The sequence below is a fragment of the Nipponia nippon genome, unplaced genomic scaffold, assembly GCF_047370975.1.
Source record: "Nipponia nippon isolate SJK-2023a ecotype South Korea unplaced genomic scaffold, ASM4737097v1 scaffold_34, whole genome shotgun sequence".
Classification (NCBI taxonomy): Eukaryota; Metazoa; Chordata; class Aves; order Pelecaniformes; family Threskiornithidae; genus Nipponia; species Nipponia nippon.
Window position 1 is genome coordinate 1,549,823 of NW_028262352.1, and position 21,655 is coordinate 1,571,477.

A 21,655-nucleotide genomic window follows, 5' to 3' on the forward strand; every position below is an offset into this window, starting at 1 on the left:
AACTTTGGGTCTGAGCCAAAGCCTGTGGTCAGTGGAAACAATTTCATTGACTGCCTCAGATTTTGGACTAGGCTCATGCCCCATATCATGGGCAATGCTAGAGCCATGTATTTATCTTAAATCAATGCAAACTATACTTGCTCCTTGAATATATTTTAATGTCTTTTATGCTGTCCCCATGTGCCATAAGTCGAGCAGGTGGGGGAGAAGACTGGCCTGGCTGAACAGAGAGCTTTGGCTGGAACTCGGGAAAAAAAGGAGAGTTTACCACCTTTGGAAGAAGGGGCAGGTGACTCAGGAGGATTGTTGTGAGGTTATGCAGGGAGAAGATTTGAAAGGCGAAGGCCCAGCTAGAACTTCAACTGGCCACTGCAGTGAAGGATAACAAAAAATGTTTTTGTTGTCTAGAGAACAAGTCTTATGAGGAGCGGCTGAGGGAGCTGGGGTTGTTTAGTGTGGAGAAGAGGAGGCTGAGGGGAGACCTTATTGCTCTCTACAACTACCTGAAAGGAGGTTGTAGTGAGGTGGGTGTTGGTCTCTTCTCCCAAGTAATGAGTGATAGGACGAGAGGAAATGGCCTCAAGCTGCACCAGGGGAGGTTTAGGTTGGATATTAGGAAAAACTTCTTCACCGAAAGGGTGGTCAGGCATTGGAACAGGCTGCCCAGGGAAGTGGTTGAGTCTCCATCCCTGGAGGTATTTAAAAGATGTGTAGACGTGGTGCTTGAGGACATGGTTTAGTGGTGGACTTGGCAGTGATAGGTTAACGGTTGGACTCGATGATCTTAAGGGTCTTTTCCAACCTTAACGATTCTATGATTCTATGATTCTATACTTTCATATATTCAATATTTTTCTGGCTGCTATTGTGTTCAGTGGAGTTTGTCTGCCTGTAACACAGCTAGAATTTGGTCCAAAATTTAAACAGCTTCTAATCTCTAATGCAGCAGATTAACAGATTCCTTTACTTCTCATTAGTCTGTAAGGTTTTTAGCAATGTTGCAAAAAAACCCAAACATATGAAGAGTATTAAGTGTCATATACAAATTATGAAATTGATTAGATACTCCCAGACACAGTAAGGGGTACTGGTACGGGAGATAAGTGTGAAGTAAACTTTTTTTTTTAAATAATGCAAGATGAGTACTGGGAAAGGCTCCTGTGAGAGCATAGAAAGTAACAGTTTATAAAACAAAGACACTCTCTGTTCTACAGGGGAACCTGTAAATGATGGTAGTGCTAACTCAGACAAGCCCAAGAACTAAATGCATGCTGATAGCTAGGCTTCTGGGAAACCTTCAATGGTCATAACAACTGAATCCCCCCCAGAGATCATGACAGCCACAGTGAAATCTTTCCACCTGGCATGCAAAAACTTTTTTTCTGAGCAAGGAGGTGAAATTTGATTTCCCTTAACCAGCAGGCAGAACAGCCTATAATGCTGGTGATAAACATTAGTTTAATATTTCAGGATGATGGCTACCAAGGATGCTCTTGTCATGGAAAATCATGCAACCCAGACAGTGTAAATACAAAAGTTTCATGAAAATACATGTAAAGGTATATAAAAAAATTGTTGCATTAAAATTTAAAGTTATTGCAGATGGAACCAAACCAAGTTACATTTTTTCAAAACAAACCAAAAGGTTTTTCTATAAATCAGTCAGCTCCAGTCATATTTATGTAGAAAAAAGATATCTTGGGAGAATTGCTGTTTATTCCAGTCAGTAATTGACTGCCTTTGAACTTGATTAAATGCAACTGTAATTTCTAAATAGATCTAAATTGGAAACAGTTTTTTTCCTGTCCTCTGACACTTAAAAATCTTCCCTATTCTATTGGGATGAAATGAAGAGCTTCTGAGGGAGTATTTTATTTTATTTTATTTTCTAATTCTAAAAGATGGTTACATCTTCCAGAAGACTTTGTTTACTCAAATAGAGGTAAAAGAAAGCCTCTGCTGTTCTCTCACATTCCAGATTACTGCACTAACTACTACTGCCTCAGGGACTGATTGCTCAATCTCTCTGTAGATACTCAACTTCATTTTAATCATTATATGTTCTCTGTTCTTTATTTCAATTAGAAATTTCATCCCAAGAAGCCACAGCCATAAAATAACACAGAAGTAAGTGTTCTTGAGAAAAGTTTCCACTTTGGCAAACTGATGTGCTGGAACAACAATAATAAAGGAGCTAAAGAAATTCTGACCAGCCCAACTTTTAATAGTTTCAACCCTAATAATTCAAGCATCCTTAACTGTCTTCTTCATTTTATGTTTCTGCTTGACAGATTTTCCAGTTAGATTGTATTGTGTTAGAAGGATTAAACACAAACTGTTCTGAATCCTGAGGTCACTGACGTTTATTATTGAATTCCCAGAATCAAATTAATTATATTCTACCATATATCTGAGAAGTGGATCTGAAATGCTACCAATCTGCATGAAAAGCTTTTCACATTTTCCTATATTTTCAGGAAGTAAAAACTGAGCTGTGTTCTAGATTTTTGAGATTCTCATCAACAAAACTATTCGCCACATTGCTTTGACCTTTTGCCACCAGACACTAGAAATGCTAAAAATATTATAGACTCTTGATAAATGTGCAAAATGTTCTAAGTAAACCTTTAAATGGCAATACAATCTATTATTCTCTGTTATCACAGAAAATTGAGTTGCTTCTATCAGTTCAGTCATACTTATCTACCCACAAGGCAGTGCATGTCATACCTTTTCAGCACTTTGAGCATAATCCCAAATACATTTTTGTGTTTCATAAACAATTCTGTGTTTCTGCAAATAATTATAGGATTAAACAGCATAAAGAAAAGTTTTCTAAAAATCCCACAATGTTCTAGGCATTACAATGCAAAATAATTTGACCTTTATGTACATTATCCATAGAAGGTTCTATAAAATAATTTTCACATTTCACTGCTCAGATCTGATGTTTACCTTCTTTTTCTTTTGTCTAGGAATCTTCCCAGAAGATCTTCAGCCAATGTTAGCTCTGAAGTTAGAATCTGCTTTTTCCTGTTTTTCTTAAAATCTAGTAACTATTAAATTTCAAGGATGTTACAGATCAGATTTTGCTACCAACAGAAATCAGATGTTTCAAAATTATGCTATTCTAGGTACCATGTTCCTCATGCAGACAGCATGTTTCTTTATATTTGTTGATAAGACCAAGGTGGTCTGAGATGAAACCCCATGAGCAAACAACACAATTTAACCTTATATGAAGAGTTCGTCTTGTCATACAGCATAAACACCTCATTCTGGTGGCTTTTTTTAGCACGTGTAGGAAAAGAGCTGCAATTCTTTTAAACCAAATGCAGACTTCCACATGGACTTTAAAAATTGCTGTAAGAGATTTTTTTAAATTGTATCTGAGTAATTTTTAATTCAGTATTTAGAATTAAAAAGCTAGTATTCTGAAGGCTAGATTGTACACACTGACTGCATTGTGACTGCTCCAATAAGAATTATTCATCTACATGGGTGGGGTTCAGATCCGATAGTTAAAAGATGCTACTTAAAAATTTTCCAAAAGAAACATCTAATCTCCTCGTCCACCTCTATGATGCAACTTTAAGAATATCCTCATAATTTTTTTGCTTCTTTGATAGGCTTAATGATCTCTTTGGAATTCATTTCAATGAGAAGCATTTAAGCTGCAATTTCAGCAACAGCAAGGCCAACATGAAAATCCTACAGGACATCTATTTCATCGGAAGTAATCTTCATTCAAGCTATAGCCAACTACTCTGTGCATCCTATGATAAAACAGTTAACTGTAACTCATCCATTTCATCTTACTTCTACTTATTTGTTCCAAATGTAATGACTTATAATATAGACAAACTCCCTATTCTCATACTAGACCAGGAGCTATTCAATATCCTCCATATTCTTCATATATTTTTAATACTTCATTCATTCATTCCAATTCTTCCCATCCCACAGTCAATAATTATCCATCTTCCCATAGCTTCTCATGATTGCCTCTCCTTTTACTTCTACCAATTTCTACTTCCCTTCTTTACATTTTTGTTATCTTCATTATATACTCCTCATAAAGCAAGGAAAAATTGGCAAAACACTCCAAGGCCCTGACTCTATAAAATAGTTAAGCAGGTGAAAATACTATCCATGTATAAGCAGTGCCACTGAAGTTAATAACAGCACAAATAAAGTGCTCTACCTGTAGCTGAGCTCAGCCTGCTGACCAGGAACTGAGATCTGGCGGGTATGCATTGATAACCACTGCATATTCAGTGGGTAGCCAAAACTCAGACAAGTTGCATGGCCTGGTGAAAATGGTGTGGGTCTCCTCATCTATTCTATATCCTGTTCTGATACAGAAGATGGCACTCATATTTCTATTCATCAATCATTCTCTGCAGGCCTAATTAATGTATAGAGAAGGCAGAGGGTACATTTACTACCCAATTTATCATCTACCTGGTCCATAGTCTGCTAGTCTGCATAGACTGCATAGTCTGAATAGACTGCTTCATAGTGAAGTCTCATCAGAAAAACACTGATAGGTGATTTAGAGAGGTACCCAGTTTAGTTTCTCTTGCCAGTATATAAACAGCCTCTGCATTTACCAGTGCCACCAACTCTGTACTGCGCTGTTTCAATATTTTCATTAAAGATTCACATATTTAAGTGCTTTGCAAGATCAAAAATAAATTGTTCAATATGACAGAACACATTCTTTAAATATTTACCTTATTTTTTCAAGAATAAAAATGGTTCACAGTTTTCTTTTTTGCTTATTTTAATTTTTCTAATACATTAATTAGACTTCTTTACTGGCTTACTCTTAATGATTCTCAACTGCTTATTTTCTTTTGATATCATCAGAATAATATGTAAAGATTTTCCTATTTTCCAGGAGAATTTAAAACATGTCACTTGAACCAGCGTCTCAAGATAGCAATAGCTTCAGTTTTAATAGCCAGCACAACTTGGTGCCATCAGCAGACTGCATAAAGTCTACTTCCCTGGCAGAAGCACAATGCAGGGTTTAGCCTGAGCAGCCCAATTTCCATGCCACAGAAACCAATTCCTGAGGCAAAAGTGGGAGGAGAGCCAGGGCATACCTGGGCTTTCTGTTCTATGGGGTCAAGACACAAAAGGAGCCCTCCTTGGGCCACCAGTTCTGCAAAGCCAATATTAACTCTTCAGTGGTCTGTGTAACCACTCTTGTAACCAGTCATTTACAGATGTTTCCCTGAACTTAAACATGTATTCATAAGTATTTTTATTTATTTTCCCTTCTATACTTTTTAACAGGGGCCTTATCCAAAAGCAAAAATTCAGTGGTATTGGGTATTGATCACAGTAATCTACTTGCTACTTTAGATGCTAGGGAATTAAATTTTTCCTCTTGAAATCACATAGATGGTTTGATTTTACTTGTTATAGTCATTCATCAGTTATTCTGTGTCTTTTAATTAGACTATCAACCATTCCTCTTGAAATAGAAATAGGTAAGTCTGTTCTTTTAGGATCTTATCTTTTCCACAATAAACATTAATTAGTTACTGTACAAGTTTCAGAAGAGTAGCTCTTTTTAAAGAATTATATTTAAGAGCTATGAACTTTTTGGTCTTGGAGTTTAAGCTGGAGGATATGTTCATTAATATGTTCACTGTTTCACACTTCATATCTTTCAGATCCTTTACCAAAAAAAGCAGTAATTTCAACATTCAAATTTCTCTCATTGCTTCATAATTTTCTTCTCAAAGATGACAGCTTGCCAAAGCCATATTGCTGATGTCCTTTAAAATTTAATTAGGGGTCAGATTTTCATTACTGTTTTAACTACCATCACACACTAACTTTTTTGTTAAGAATGCTTTCTGTCTCTGGAGGTATTTATCCCAAACTCGTCATGCAATCCTGACTATGTAAGTACTACTGAGTGTTTGGAGCCTTACTGCTTCAAATGTAGCTGCAGAATTTTTAATCATAAAAACCAATCAATCAAAGACATGAAGGTGAATAGCATCTGTACCTTTTACAAAACTAATTTTCAAAGAGATCTTGTTTCAGTTGTGAAAAAGAAATGCTATGTGTGTAATCAGTATATATTAACCAGTACTGCAGCTTTTCACTAAAGCAATGGAAACAGCTGCTGTAAATAATTTTACACCTGATTCCAAATGATGCTGTCATAAGCAAAATGACAAATACAGCTTAGAATTTCACCTTCTGTGTGGTTCATTCATGAGCGCATAGAAAAAACTTGCAATAATCTGGAGATTGTTTCTGTTATTTTATTTTTACCTTGTTTTCATCATAATAAAATCATACAGCCTATCCAAAACCATTAAAATTTTAAGACCAGTCCAGATGCTGCTGTCATTTGCATCAATATAAACCCAATAGCAGTGTGAAACCCATGGATGATTAGTATCGATACTAACATTTTCATTGCACTTCTGCAGGGCTTGGAAACTCTAAGATTTCTGTTACAGTAATTTTTTTTCATGCTGAAAATGCCAAGAATGCTGAACAATTTGTTTTGAGTAAATATTCAAGGCAAGTTAACCTAGAATTTAGCTGTTGTCAAGAGATCTGTTGTCAAGGATGTAGTCAGAGATGATAATGAGGAGGGATAATATCTGCATCTTGAAGCATTTGCTTCTTATTTCTGAACAGTGTCTGGGAAGAAGCAAAGCATTATAACAGGGTTCTGTACTTGTTCTGCACATCCCTGTGGCAATATATGCTGCATGTTCTCTCCTTTTCCTAATGAATTTATGGCAAATTTTTATTCTATCTGGCATCAAAATCCAGCTCAGAATGAAGAACAAAGGCAAATACCCCAAAAGACAGCAGATATGAGTTTAGTCAACAGCCTTTAGAAAAGCCTTCTGAGTCATTCCTGTGCATTCCACCTGTATTTTCACCAGATTGCAAACTCTGTATTTAAAGAGATATGCATTTGACACTACCAAAATTTACTGGAAGTCTTTCTCAATAAAGGTCAATGACCTGAAACCTGTCAGATGTTAAAAAATAAAAAAGAAGCATTTTGAAAAAAAGTCTTCAACACTACAAAAATGCATTGGTCTATTTTACTCTCTGAACATAAAATACATACTTTTATAAACAACAGATTTACTAAAACACCTGCTCAAAAAGGGAAACTTCTTGCCACCATTTGTTTTCAGCCATAATCCCAATATACCTGTTTTAATAGAAGGTAGATATTGAAGCTGCATTACTTTTATGATCAATGGATCTTACTGTCAAATATATTATATATGATGCCCATCCTGAACTTCTCAGTCACAGGGAAATTTACACAGGAGCTTGATACAAATAAAAGTGGCAGGATCAGGAGCTTTTTTACTTCTAATTTACTGTAAATATGCAGAAATTTTCATTATAATTTATTGCCCTACTCCCTACCTAACTTGGACCAAATGCTACAATACAAAAAAAATTGAGATTAGTTATGAAGTACAGCTAATAAATGTGTACTGAATATGTATGGTCTAACAATTAAATCAATGGTAACAAAAACTCTTATAATGAAAACTGCACTACATAAATTCACTTAAAGCAATGGAAAACTATGGACCATATGTTATTAGACTTGACCATATGTTATTAGACTTATAAGAAACAATGTAGAAAACTGTGCACAAGCAAAATGCTTTAGGAGCCTAGCCACCATTGCAATTCTACACCTGCAAGTAACTTAATTAAGAAGCAAATATCAGAGCTGTATGTTTGTTATTAGAAGTGGTCCAATTACACATGTCCAAAGACAGTTAAGAAGATGTGATATCCTAACATTTAATGAAAGACTTTATTGAGATTTTGAAGCTGAGAATGGCATGGGGTGGAATTGTTTCTCTGTATTTTATTACGCAGCTCTTCATTCTACCTGCAGAGGATGAAAGCCTTCCATTCCATTACCATGGAATGAGAGACCATGGAATGGTGCAAGTAAGCCTATATACTTTAAAAGTTATCAAATAAATATTTCTGTTATGACTACAATGAGTTTGGGGATTAATTCCAACAAACTTAATCTTATATCCGGTGAATAAATTCTGAAACACTCACCATGATTCCAGTGAGTAAACAGACTCCTTTCCCACAGTATGTATTAGGTACCATGTCACCATATCCAATGGATAGAAACGTTATTGAAATCAACCACATTGCTCCAAGGAAGTTGCTCGTAACATCCTGTTGATCATGGTACCTGAAAAGAAAAAGAAAACAATTTCTTTATAATGAAAAGTTCTGTTAAATTTTTGTACTGTCAGAAAGAAATCTCACTAACTGGTGTGTGGTGGATTGACCTTGGCTAACAGCCAAACGCCCACCCAGCCCTTCACACCGCCCTGCTCAGCAAGATGGGGGAGACAAAATAGGTTTGTGTAATGAGAAACAAAAATAAAAACTAAAAAAGCCACCTCCCCCCCAACCCCCCATTTCCCAGGCTCAACTTCATTCCTTCACGCCTGACTCTTCTACCTGTCCCCCCAAGCATCACAGAGGGGATGGGGGTTACGGTCAGTATATATGTACTAGGCCTGGCTAGGTGTCGTGGTTTAACCCCAGCTAGCAACTAAGCACCACACAGCCGCTCATTCACTCCCCCACCGGTGGGATGGGGAAGAGAATCAGAAGGGCAAAAGGGGAAAACTCGTGGGTTGAGATAAGAACGGTTTAATAACTAAAGTAAAATAAAAATAGAACAGTAGTAATAGTAATAATAACAATAATAATAAAAACAAGTAATAATAGTACACTAGTAATACAAAGCAAGCGATACACTCTACAATTGCTCACCACCCACCGACTGATGCCCAGCACGTCCCCCAAGCAGCGATCGTTGCCCCTCCCCTGGCCAACTCCCCCCCGCTCATATACTGAGCATGACGTCATGTGGTAGGAATAGCCCCTTGGCCAGTCTGGGTCAGCTGTCCTGACTGTGCCCCCTCCCAGCTTCTTGTGCACCCGGCAGAGCATGGGAAGCTGAAAAGTCCTTGACCAGTGTGAGCGCCACTTAGCACTACTTAGCAAGAACAAAACATCAGTGTATCATCGACATTGTTCTCATCCTAAACCCAAAACACAGCCCCATACCGGCTACCAAGAAGAAAATTAACTCTATCCCAGCTGAAACCAGGACACTAGGATAGAGTTAATTTTCTTCAAAGCAGCTCATATGGTGCTGTGTTTTGGATTAAACTAATGGACTAAACCATGTCCTCAAGCGCCACGTCTACACGTCTTTTAAATACCTCCAGGGATGGTGACTCAACCACTTCCCTGGGCAGCCTGTTCCAGTGCCTGACTACCCTTTCGGTGAAGAAGTTTTTCCTAATATCCAACCTAAACCTCCCCTGGTGCAACTTGAGGCCGTTTCCTCTCCTCCTATCGCTTGTTACTAGGGAGAAGAGACCGACACGCACCTCACTACAACCTCCTTTCAGGTAGTTGCAGAGAGCGATAAGGTCTCCCCTCAGCCTCCTCTTCTCCACACTAAACAACCCCAGCTCCCTCAGCCGCTCCTCATAAGACTTGTGCTGTAGACCCTTCACCAGCTTCGTTGCCCTCCTCTGGACATGCTCCAGCACCTCAATGTCCTTCTTGTAGTGAGGGGCCCAAAAATGAACACAGTACTCTAGGTGCGGCCTCACCAGTGCCAAGTACAAGGGGACAATCACTTCCCTACTCCTGCTGGCCACACTATTCCTGATACAAGCCAGGATGCCATTGGCCTTCCTGGCCACCTGAGCACACTGCTGGCTCATGTTCAGGCGGCTGTCAACCAACACCCCCAGGTCCTTTTCCGCCAGGCAGCTCTCCAGCCACTCCTCCCCAGGCCTGTAGAGTTGCATGGGGTTGTTGTGACCCAAGTGCAGGACCCGACACTTAGCTACTTGTGACTGGCTGCCAACTGGATTTAACTCCATTCACCACCACTCTCTGGGCTCGGCCGTCCAGCCAGTTTTTTACCCAGCAGAGAGTGCACTTATCCAAGCCATGAGCAGCCAGTTTCTCCAGGAGAATGCTGTGGGAGACAGTGTCAAAGGCCTTACTAAAGTCCAAGTAGACAACATCCACAGCCTTCCCCTCATCCACTAAGCGGGTCACCTTGTCATAGAAGGAGACCAGGTTAGTGAAGCAGGATCTTCCCTTCATGAACCCATGCTCGCTGAGCCTGATCCCTCGGTTGTCCAACACGTGTCGTGTAATGGCACTCAGGATGATCTGCTCCATGACCTTTCCCGGCACCAAGGTCAGGCTGACAGGCCTGTAGTTCCCCGGATCCTCCTTCTGGCCCTTCTTGTAGAGGGGTGTCACATTAGCTAACTTCCAGTCAGCTGGGACCTCCCCGGTTGAGCAGGACTGCTGGTAAATGATGGAGAGTGGCTTGGCAAGCTCCTCCGCCAGCTCCCTCAGTATCCTCAGGTGGATCCCATCTGGCCCCATAGACTTGTGGGCATCCAGGTGGAGGAGCAGGTCGGTGACTGTTACCTCTTCGACAACCGGGGCTTCATCCTGCATCCTATCTCCATCTCCCAGCTCAGGGTCCTTAATATTCGGAGGATGACCAGTCTGACTATTAAAGACTGAGGCAAAGAAGGCATTAAGTACCTCAGCCTTCTCCTCATCCTTTGTGGCAATTTTTCCCTCTGCATCCCACAAAGGATAAAGGTGGGGTTTATCATCAGGGCTTTTATCCCTGATCATAAAGTAATTTTTGTAATCTACAGTTATTTCTTTTTAAAAGCACTTATAAGTGGTTATATAAAACTCAAATACAATGACATCAACAGTAAAGAAACAGAAGATACAACAATAGCACAAGTAGTACAGATATTCATGCCATTTTATATTTTAGTATTCTGTTATTACTATAAAAATAGCAGAAACCTCTTTTTTTTAAGAGAATCTTTTCATAGGGGGTACAAGTCCTGTTGATCCTCTGCAGTTGTATAAGACATCAGTCTACTATAGTTGCTCCCCTCTGAAGCATATACAAAAGTCAGAAATGGATGTGTGGACAAGCAGAGAGCAGAGCAAATCTCTCTCTCCTTGGCCTAAATTTAAGTCTGTAATCAATAATCTAATAATGAACTGTCATGTGAATGCTGAATTAAACAACCTAAGATCTTCCCTCTCCTTCAGCATGTTTAAGATAAATAGAACTGTATGCCACTGTATTCCTTGTCATCACAAGATCTTCACCTTAAAAATAAGAAAACCTCCCTTTTGTGTTAAAGTCAACTACTAAATGTAATTTCCTGATGTGCTATTTGTTGTCTCAGTTTTACCATTCTAATGGAAGGTGTTCATTTTTTCCTTTAAAGAAAACAAGCTTAAATGAATAATCTAGTCTTCACATTACATATATATCAACTCAACTGGGAAGCCATAAGGACATGTTTTAGGTATGAAACCTGCTGTTACCACTCACTCTGTGAGGAAAAGGCCTAACATTAATGTAGATGGAATTTTGCTTCTCAGACACAGAGTAGCTCTGCAACAGAGACTACCTGGCTGCTACCGCAGCCTCAAGGTTGAAATAACCCGTGCAGCTGCTGTGAGGCCTCAGGTTAGTTATCTATCTGTGCTGTTGGATCCTCAAGGGTATTATTTTAACCAGTCCCCAAATCACTGTCTCACAGTAGGTCACAGAGTGCCACTAGGTAATTAGCTCATAAAGCCACAGGCAACCTGCTTTCCACCACTGAAATAATTACTTCAGTTTTCTTCCTTTCTGGACCTCACTCTGAATGATGGAGCAGAAAAGCCGAGTGAGCACAAAGACACTCTCAGGAAATTCCCTGTTCTCTCACTTGCAATATATTCCCTATAAATATCTGCAAAATACCTTCATTCTGTTCTTCAAAGGCTTGCCTATGCCTTAATGGTTACAAAAACCTAAAAACTCTTGGACTGCCAAAGACTGCAGCGATCATTCCAAACTAAATTGTTCCATTTTCTATTTGCCTGTACTCTTCTCTCTGTTGGTGTCAATGTTGTCTTTCTCACATGCTTTATACAAGCTTTTGTACGTTTTTCTGTTATCACAGCATCTAGAACAACGCAGTAGCAGTCCACAGCTGGAGCTCCTAAGGATGACAGTGACACAAATAATGATAATCACAACAGCTTATACTAGGTCTGGCTGGGATGGAGTTAATTTTCTTCATAGTAGCTCATATGGTGCTGTGTTTTTGATTTGTGACCAAAAGTGTTAACACACAGATGCTTTAGCTATTGTTGAACAGTGCTTGCACAGCATCAAGGCCTTCTCTGTTTCCCATTCTGCCCCTGCAGTGAATAGGCTAGAGGTGGGTAAGAGGCTGGGAAGGAACACAGCTGGGACAGCTCACCCAAATTAACCAAAGGGATATTCCATACCATATAAAGTCATGCTCAGCAATAAAACTGGGGGGGGGGAGCCTTTCCAAAGTAGTCATTGCTCAGGGACTGGCTGGGCATCGGTCTGCTGGTGAAAGGTGGTGAGTGACTGCCTTTGCATCACTTGTTTGTTTTTCTTTTTTCCCTCTCACTTATTAAACTGGTTTTATCTTGACTATGCTGTTGCTGATCATGATGTTGACTTGTTTGCTCTCAGTGCTGGTTTCTTTGGTCCCTCACCTGCTCCTTGGAGTGCTCCCTCTCTTGCTGTACATCAAACTCCAGGGCTTGTTAATGGCTGCTTTTGGCTTTTGCTGTTTGCTGTGCTGTTTATCACTTTGTTGTGTTTTGCCTGGGAGAGCTATGATAAAAGCACTGGCCTGGAGCCTAATTTGGGCCCTGCACTGCTGCCGTTCCAGTACTCTGGGAACCGTCTCATGGAGACAATCAGCAATTACACCTTTCTCCTCCTCCCGGAGACACGTGGTGGGAAAAATGAAGAATGGCACCTCCCCTTTCTTCTCCACAGAAGATGTTTCCTGTCCTGTTGCAATAGCCCTTCAGCTTCTTGAACATTCCTGCATAACCAGAATGCTCATATTGGTGTGTGCCATAAATCTGATTTCAGCTTTTCCTAAAGTTAACTAACTGATTGGAAATGTCACACAGGATTGTGCTCTGAGGCAGTTGAGTCATGGGTGGCAAGGTGCGTGGGAGAATTTGGGCAGATGCTTAGAGTGATTTTCACCTCCGATGGTCTGGGACTTCACACCCAAACAGGCATGGAATCCTGTTGAAGTGGCAGACCACTGGAAGGAAGGATGCCTTGCCTATACCAAAGAGACACAACTTCTAGCACTGTGTTGGGGCCTTGCCTACATGTACTGAGCCTGTGTCCAGCAACCTCAAAGGGACGAGAGGGTCTTTGGACCTGAGGACATACAAACGGACACTGTGGCTAAGCCAGAGACCCAACCCTCAACTATAACAGTCACTCCTGTAGTCAAGAAAAAACAATGGAAGCAGAGGTCACCTCAGTTAGTAAGGGAGGAAGAAGCTCCTCCTGAGAAGGAGCAGGAGGAAGAATCAGAAGCAGCAGCCTGTTCTGCAGCAGAGCAGCTGCAATAACAGGAGAGGGAAGGGACAGAAATCAAAAACAAGTCAGAAAATACCTGATTTCTATCCCTGAGTGAGCTGTAAGATATGCGGAAAGATTATGGCCACCAGCCAGGCAAGCAAATTATCACCTCGTTGCTCCAGTGCTGGGATACTGAAGTCAACAGTCAGAAATCAGAGGGTAGGGAAGTACAGCAGCTGGGATCCCTTTCTAGGGACTGGGGAACTGACAAAGGGATTGGAAGAGGAACAACAATCCACAGTCTGTGGAAGCAGCTCCTGTCGAGCATGAAGGCAAGGTATCCCCTCAAGGAAGATCTTGTAAACAACCAAGGCAAGTGGACCGCTGTTGAAGAAGGTGTCCAGTATCTTAGGGACTTAGTGGTAGTAGAGGTGATCTACAGCAACCTGGACAACAACCAGGCCTCCAAAGATCTAGATGATGTCCAGTGCATGCGGTCCATGTGTTGGAAGTTTGTACCGGGACATATTGACATTGTATGCCAGCACCCTGGCGATAATGGACTGGACAGACATTGAGGCACCAACGGTGGATAAACTGGCCTGTCAGCTCCAGCAATTCAAAGAGAGTCTCTCTTCCTCCCTGACCCTATGGGCCTACATCTCATCTGTGGAGAAACTGTCTCAACAGTTCCAGCAATTCAAAGAGAATATGTCTTCCTCCTTGTCCCTACAGTCCAGCGTCACAGCTATCAAGCATAGCACATGGAGTCAGCCTTTCTTTGCTCAAGGGAAAGGGAACCATGTACACATGCCACGTGCCACCCTGTGGTTCTAGCTGCGCAACCATGAGGAGGACATGAGGAAGTGGGACAGTGCACCTACCTCAAACCTAGAATCCCACTGTGAGGAAAAACAGCAGACAAAAAGGGTCCATCTAGGAAGATGACTGCTCCGTTTGCTGTAGAGCAATTCCCCAGACACAGTGGAAGGGCTGATCCTACTTCTGATCCTGAGAAAGGGACTTCTGGTTCACAGTTCCAGGAGACAGGCAATGAATGCTCTGACCAGAAATAGAGGGGCCCTGCCTTCAGCCAGGTGGAGGAAAGGGATGACCAGGTTTACTGGACTGTATGGATTCAATGGCCTGGCACATCAGACCCACAGGAATATAAGGCTCTGGGTGGACACTAGTGCACAGTGTATCCTAATGCCATCAGGGTATAAGGGCACGGAACCCATCTAGATCTCTGGAGTGACAGGGGGATCCCAACAGTTGTCTGTCTAGAGGCTGAGGTGAGCTTAACAGGGGACAAGTGGCAAAAGCACCCCACTGTGACTTGCCCAGATGCCCAGTGTATTCTTGGTATAGACTACCTCAGGAGAGGGTACTTCAAGGACACAAAAGGGTACCAGTGGGCCTTTATTGTAGCCACTGTGAACACAGAGAAGATTAAACAGCTGTCTACCTTGCCCGGCCTCTCAGAGGATCCTTCTGTTGGGGGATTGTCTGCCTGTTGAAGAAGAGCAGGTGCCGACTGCTACCATGACAGTGCACCGGCAGCAATATCGCACCAGCTGAGACTCCCTGGCTCCCATCCATGAGCTCATTCATCGACTGGAGAGGCAAGGAGTGATCAGCAAGACTCACCCACCCTTTAATAGTCCCATATGGCCAGTGCAAAAGTCTGACAGAGGGTGGAAGGTAACACTGGTCTATTGTGGCCTGAATGAGGTCATGCCACCATTGAGTGTTGCCGTACCGAACATGCTAGAACGCCAATATCAACTGGAGTTGAAGGCTGCCAAGTGGTATGCTACAACTAATATGCCAGTGCATTTTTTTCTTGATTCCTTTGGCAACAGAATACAGGCCACAGTTTGCTTTCATGAGGAGGGGTGTCCAATACACCTGGAATCAACTGCCCCAAGCTTTTCTAGGTGTTGTGGGTTTCTGGAGAACACATATCATAAACACAGAATCAGGCCCAGCCAGCATGGGTTTATGAAAGGCAGGTCCTGCTTCACTAACCTGATCTCCTTCTATGACAAGGTGACCCCCTTAGTGGATGAGGGAAAGGCTGTGGATGTTGTCTACCTAGACTTTAGTAAGGCCTTTGACACTGTTTCCCACAGCATTCTCCTGGAGAAACTGGCTGCTCATGGCTTGGCCGGGTATACTCTTCACCGAGTAAAAAACTGGCTGGATGGCCGAGCCCAAAGAGTTGTGGTAAATGGAGTTAAATCCAGTTGGCGGCTGGTCACAAGTGGTGTTCCCCAGGGCTCAGTATTGGGGCCAGTTCTGTTTAATATCTTTATCAACGATCTGGACAAGGGGATCGAGTGCAGCCTCAGGAAGTTTGCAGATGACACCAAGGTGGCCAGGGGTGTTGATCTGCTGGAGGGTAGGAAGGCTCTACAGAAGGATCTGGACAGGCTGGATCGATGGGCCGAGGACAACTGTATGAGATTCAACAAGGCTAAGTGCCAGGTCCTGCACTTGGGTCACAACAACCCCATGCAACGCTACAGGCCTGGGGAAGAGTGGCTGGAGAGCTGCCTGGCAGAAAAGGACCTGGGGGTGCTGGTCGACAGCTGGCTGAACATGAGCCAGCAGTGTGCCCAGGTGGCCAAGAAGGCCAACAGCATTCTGGCTTGTATCAGGAATAGTGTGGCCAGCAGGACCAGGGAGGCGATAGTGCCCCTGTACTTGGCACTGGTGAGGCCGCACCTAGAGTGCTGTGTTCATTTTTGGGCCCCTCACTACAAGAAGGACATTGAGGTGCTGGGGTGTGTCCCAAGAAGGACAACGAAGCTGGTGAAGGGTCTAGAAAACAAGTCTTATGAGGAGCGGCTGAGGGAGCTGGGGTTGTTTAGTGTGGAGAAGAGGAGGCTGAGGGGAGACCTTATCGCTCTCTGCAACTACCTGAAAGGAGGTTGTAGTGAGGTGGGTGTTGGTCTCTTCTGCCAAGTAACAAGCGATAGGGCTAGAGGAAATGGCCTTAAGCTGCGCCAGGGGAGGTTTAGGTTGGATATTAGGAAAAACTTCTTCACTGAAAGGGTAGTCAGACATTGGACCAGGCTGCCCAGGGAAGTGGTTGAGTCACCATCCCTGGAGGTATTTAAAAGACGTGTAGATGTGGTGCTTAGGGACATGGCTTAGTGGTGGACTTGGCAGTGCTAGGTTAATGGTTGGACTTGATGATCTTAAAGGTCTTTTCTGACCTAAATGATTTTATGATTCTATGATTCTATATTCTGAGTTACAGTCAGCTTGTGAGCCCTCTCTGTCGAATAACCTAAAAGAAGAACTGTTTTGATTGCAGCCCTGAGCAGTGACAAGCTTTTGAACATATTAACCAGGAGATAGTTCATGCGGTAGCCCTTGGGCCAGTCCAGACAGGACCAGATATGAAAAATGTGCTCTACACCACAGCCAGGGAGCATGGCTTCACTTGGAGCCTCTAGTACGAAAGCACCCAGAGAGACCTGAGGTTGACCTCTATGGTTTTGGAGCTGGGGGTATAGGATTTGAGGCCTGCTACATGCCGACTAAAAAAAGAGATATTAGCAGCATATGAAGGGGTTCAAATTGCTTCAGAAGTAGTTAGTACAGCAACACAGCTCCTCTTTGCACCACGATTGCCTGTGCTGAACTGGATGTTTAAAGGAAGGAGGAGGCCGACACAACGAGTAGCAGAAACCATCAAATGAAAAGGCGAATCGAGTCAGTTTGCAGAAGTGAAAGCCATCGATTGCTGAAGAAGAAAAGTGGCCAGTACTCTATCTCTATACTGACTCATGGATGGTGGCAAATGCCCTGTGGGGGGTGGCTACAGCAATGGAAACAGACCAACTGGCAGCACAGAGGTAAACCCATTTGGGCTGCTGTATTGTGGCAAGACATCACTACATGGGTAGAAAACACTGCTGTAAGGTAAAGATACATCACATAGATGCTAACATGCCCAAGAGCTATGCCACTGAAGAACATCAAAACACTGAGCAGGTAGTCCAGGGTGCAAGAAATGAAGTGGCTCAGGCAGACCTGGACTGGGAACGTAAGGGTGAGCTACTCGTAGCTCTGTGGGCCCATAAAACATTGGGACATCTAGGGAGAAATGCAACATACGGGCTCGTGATTGAGGGGGGTAGACCTGACCATGAAGGCCATCACACAGGTCACCCATGAATGTTAAACATGTGCCGCAATCAAGCGAGCCACACAAGTGAAGTATCCCTGGAATAGAGGATGGTGACTGGGATATCAATATGGGGAGGCCTGGCAGATCAATTATATTGGACCACTGGCACAAACTTGCTAAGGCAAGTGCCACATGCTCACCATGGTGGAAGCAACTACCGGGTGGCTAGAAATACCCTGTGAACCATGCCACCAATTGAAACACCAGCCTGGGCCTGGAAAGACAAGTTCTGTGACAACACAGTACCCCAGAAAGAACTGAATCAGACAACAGAACTCATTTCTGAAATAACCTCACAGACTCCTGGGCCAAGAAACACTGACTGGGTGTATCATATCCCTTATCATCCACAAGCCTCTGGAAAGATTGTACAATATAATGGACTGTTAAAGACTCTGCTGAGAGCATTGGGCACTGGGGGCATGGAAGCACTGGGGTGTAAATTTAGAAGAAGCCACTTGTCTGGTTAACATCAAAGGATCTGCTAACCACCCTGGTCCTGCCCAAACAAAGCCCCTACATACTGTGGGAGGAGATAAGGTCCCCGTAGTGCATGTAGGGAAGTGGTTGGGAAAGACAGTATGGGCTGCTCCTCCCTTGGGAAAAGGCAAGCCCATTCATGGGATTGCTTTCACTCAAGGACGCGTGTGTATTTGGTGGGTAATGCGGAAGGATGGGGAGACCCCACGTGTACCTCAGGGAGATTTAACCTCAGGGGAAAATAATCCTTTATTTGAGTCGTATGTTATAGGAAGTACTACATCAGGAACCACCTGAACCAGCAAAGAATGAGCCTCACAAGGAACCAGGTGAGTGCGGGAGTGACCCAAACCAAGCCAGTCTTGGTGCCCAACAGTCCAACATGCTGCTTCTCCTGTCCTGTGCACCCATCTTGACAGATGTGGCCCAAGTCATTGACTGTTGTACTGGGTCTGGCTGGGATAGAGTTAACTTTCCCCATAGGAGCCCTCATAGTGCTGTGCTTTGTATTTGTAGTTGGAAAGGTGTTGATAACACACCAGTATTTTGGCTACTGCTGAGGAGTGCTCCCACAGCATCAAGGCTGTCTCTCCAAAATCCCCACCCCCAAAGGCCAGTAGGCTGGGGGTGGGCAAGAGGTTGGGAGGGGACATAGCCAGGACAGCTGACCCAAAATGACCAAAGGGATATTCCATACTGTATGACATCATGCTCAGCAAGTCAAGAAAAACAAATTTGTACTTCATCTCTTCTGCCTCAAATCACAAAGAAGGAAACACACCAAGAACACAGTTCTGTTACAGTATATAGGTTGTATAATACTGCATGTTCAATTACCCAATTAATCTTATAATTAGCAATCCTAGAGGAAAGGAGAAGAAAGCATTATTTAAGGATAAACTACTTGGGTAACAATAAAATAGTTATACAGGAATAAAACTGACTTCAAGATTTTAAACAGTTCATTATTTTTTTCTTTGATCCAAGCTATTGAAAAGACCTTTTTCATTAAAACTATGTATGATTTGGAAAACAGAATTCATACACATTGCATTTGATATGACTGATCCAATGAAAAAGAAAGAAGCAAGTTAAATATGGATAAAAGGAAGCACCATTATTAACATACAGTATTTCCTGACACTATCACAGGAGACCTAGATTTTAGGAGGATTCAAAACTGAATTGAGTTATATGCATAACAAGAACAACCAAGGTTGCAGTAGCAAGATAAAAATGTGTAAAAGATTAATCTTAAGGTTTCATAGCACAAGGCAAATACTAAATTTCAGGGATTAGGATGAATTTTTGCCTATAGGCAGCTATGACAGATCTGTTAATATGTTTGTGACTCACATCTGATTTAAAGCAGAAATAATGATAAAAATGAATGATATAAACCTCTGTCTTTAAAAGCAGGAGTTAGTTGCACAGTTATACCTGCCCATACATGCTGAGAGGCAGGGCAGCAACATGTCAAGTATCATCTTTAAAATCCAGCACTGCAGACAAAGCCTGAAAGGCATGAGTCCTTCAAAGTGGTAAAAGAGGAAGCTGGACTAAGCAAGCAGGAACAACCAGCGTAGGCCCATGACTGGATACAACTCTATGTCTAGACTTGGGAGCCAGAATGCACTTCTGAGTTTCTGAATCTGAGCCTGAGCCCTGGTCACATCCCACCCCCACAACAGAGCAAGAGCCAGGCCTATGCCACCAACACATGCACATGCACGCACTCACACCCACACGCACACACCCGTGCTAATGGAAACCCTCACAGGCAGTCAGGTAGAAGCCTCAAGGTCCTCACTCTGCACACAGATTCTGGCACAGCCAGCACAATGAAAATGGCTTTTGGGACCAGGTCACTGAGGACTTGATTCAAGAGGAGAAATATCTGTTTTCATAACTTGGCAGGCACAAAAGAGAAAAATGAATTATATAACCTGTCCTTAAAGGGAATATGTATACAAAAAATGGCAGAGGAAGGTGTTTTTCCTAGTGAGATGGACAAATGAGTAAGAAGGAAGAAGCCAGTTTTTCAAGTCCAAAAGGTTTTCTGTTCCGTGTATTAAGACCTGAGAGCTTCAGAACAATTATGTTCTTCGTGGAGCTTATTTACCTTATATTGCTTTTTACTTAAAGTAATTTCTGGGAATTTTATACAAACTGTCTCAAAGAGGAAAAAAATAACAAAACCAGAACCCTCAAACCCAGAAAAAAAAAATCTCAAAATATTCTTCACAGCTGTTGTTCAAATCACCAAATGAACATTCTCTTACCCTGTAAATCAGCAGGAAAGAAAAAGGATCAAAATAATTGTTGCTAAACATGACTCATTTAAATAAAAAACACACAAGAGAAATAATAGAAAACAAAGTAAAGCCAGTAAGAATATCTCTTTCTCTCTCTCGGAGACTATAGCTGGGACTAATAATAACAGCGTCATTAAGGTTACATGACTGATTTTTCCCATTTAAGAAAACGTATTAATTATCCTTTGTGCAAAACTTTGACAAATGTTAATTATTTGGACTAATTTTTTTTTCTATTCAGACAATGGGTTTTTTCTGGTAGATCTAGCTTCCATAAGGAAGCTATGGACCAGGCTCAGGGATGCAGATTTTACCAGCTCTGTTGAAATTAATTTATATTTGGTGTTATTCTTTGTGTCCAATAAAAAAAGAAACAGTTGTCATATGTTCCATAGAGTTGCCCTAGATTTTAAAAACCCAATTGCCTAGCCTTTCCCAACTCCTATAAAGATGTCCAGACTGTACAGAGTAACTAAACATGCTTGTGCTGGGTTGACCTTGGCTGGCCACCAGGTGCCTACCAAACCGCTCTATCACTCCCCTGCCTCAGCAGGACATGGGAGAGAAAATAAGACAAAAAGCTCGTGGGCTGAGATAAGGACAGGGAGATTACTTACCAATTATCGTCACGGACAAAACAGACTCAACTTGAGGAAGATTAATTTAATTTATTGCCAATTAAAAATACAGTAGAATAGTGAGAAACAAAGACAAAACTAAACACACCTTCCCCCCACCCCTCCCTTCTTCCCAGGCTCAACTTTACTCCTAACTAACTCCTCTACCTTCCTAACCCACCAAGCGGTGCAGGGAGGATGGGGAATAGGGGTTGCGGTCAGTCCATAACACTTTATCTCTGTCACTCCTTCCTCCTCATGCTCTTCCCCTGCTCCAGTGTGGGGTCCCTCCCATGGGAGACAGTCCTTCAGGAAAACACTACTCCAGCGTGGGTCCCCCACAGGGCCACAGGTCCTGCCAGAAAACCTGCTCCTGCGTGGGCTCCTTTCCACAGGCTGCTGTTCCTGCCAGGAGCCCTCTCCGGCATAGGGTCTCCACGAGGTAACAGCTTCCTTCAGGGCACATCCACCTGCTCCGGCGTGGGGTCCTCCACGGGGTGCAGGGTGGATATCTGCTCCACCATGGACCTCCGTGGGCTGCAGG

General features: G+C 42.4%; 1 protein-coding gene across 1 annotated transcript in view; it reads right to left on the bottom strand.

The window, feature by feature from the left end:
• LOC104020097 (small conductance calcium-activated potassium channel protein 2-like) overlaps nt 1-21,655 on the bottom strand; it is a 143,768-nt gene that overhangs the window by 79,767 nt on the left and 42,346 nt on the right. Inside the window, exon 4 of the mRNA XM_087770871.1 lies at nt 8,095-8,236. Coding sequence (XP_087626997.1) covers nt 8,095-8,236 — 142 coding nt within the window. The remainder of the gene's footprint in view (nt 1-8,094; nt 8,237-21,655) is intronic.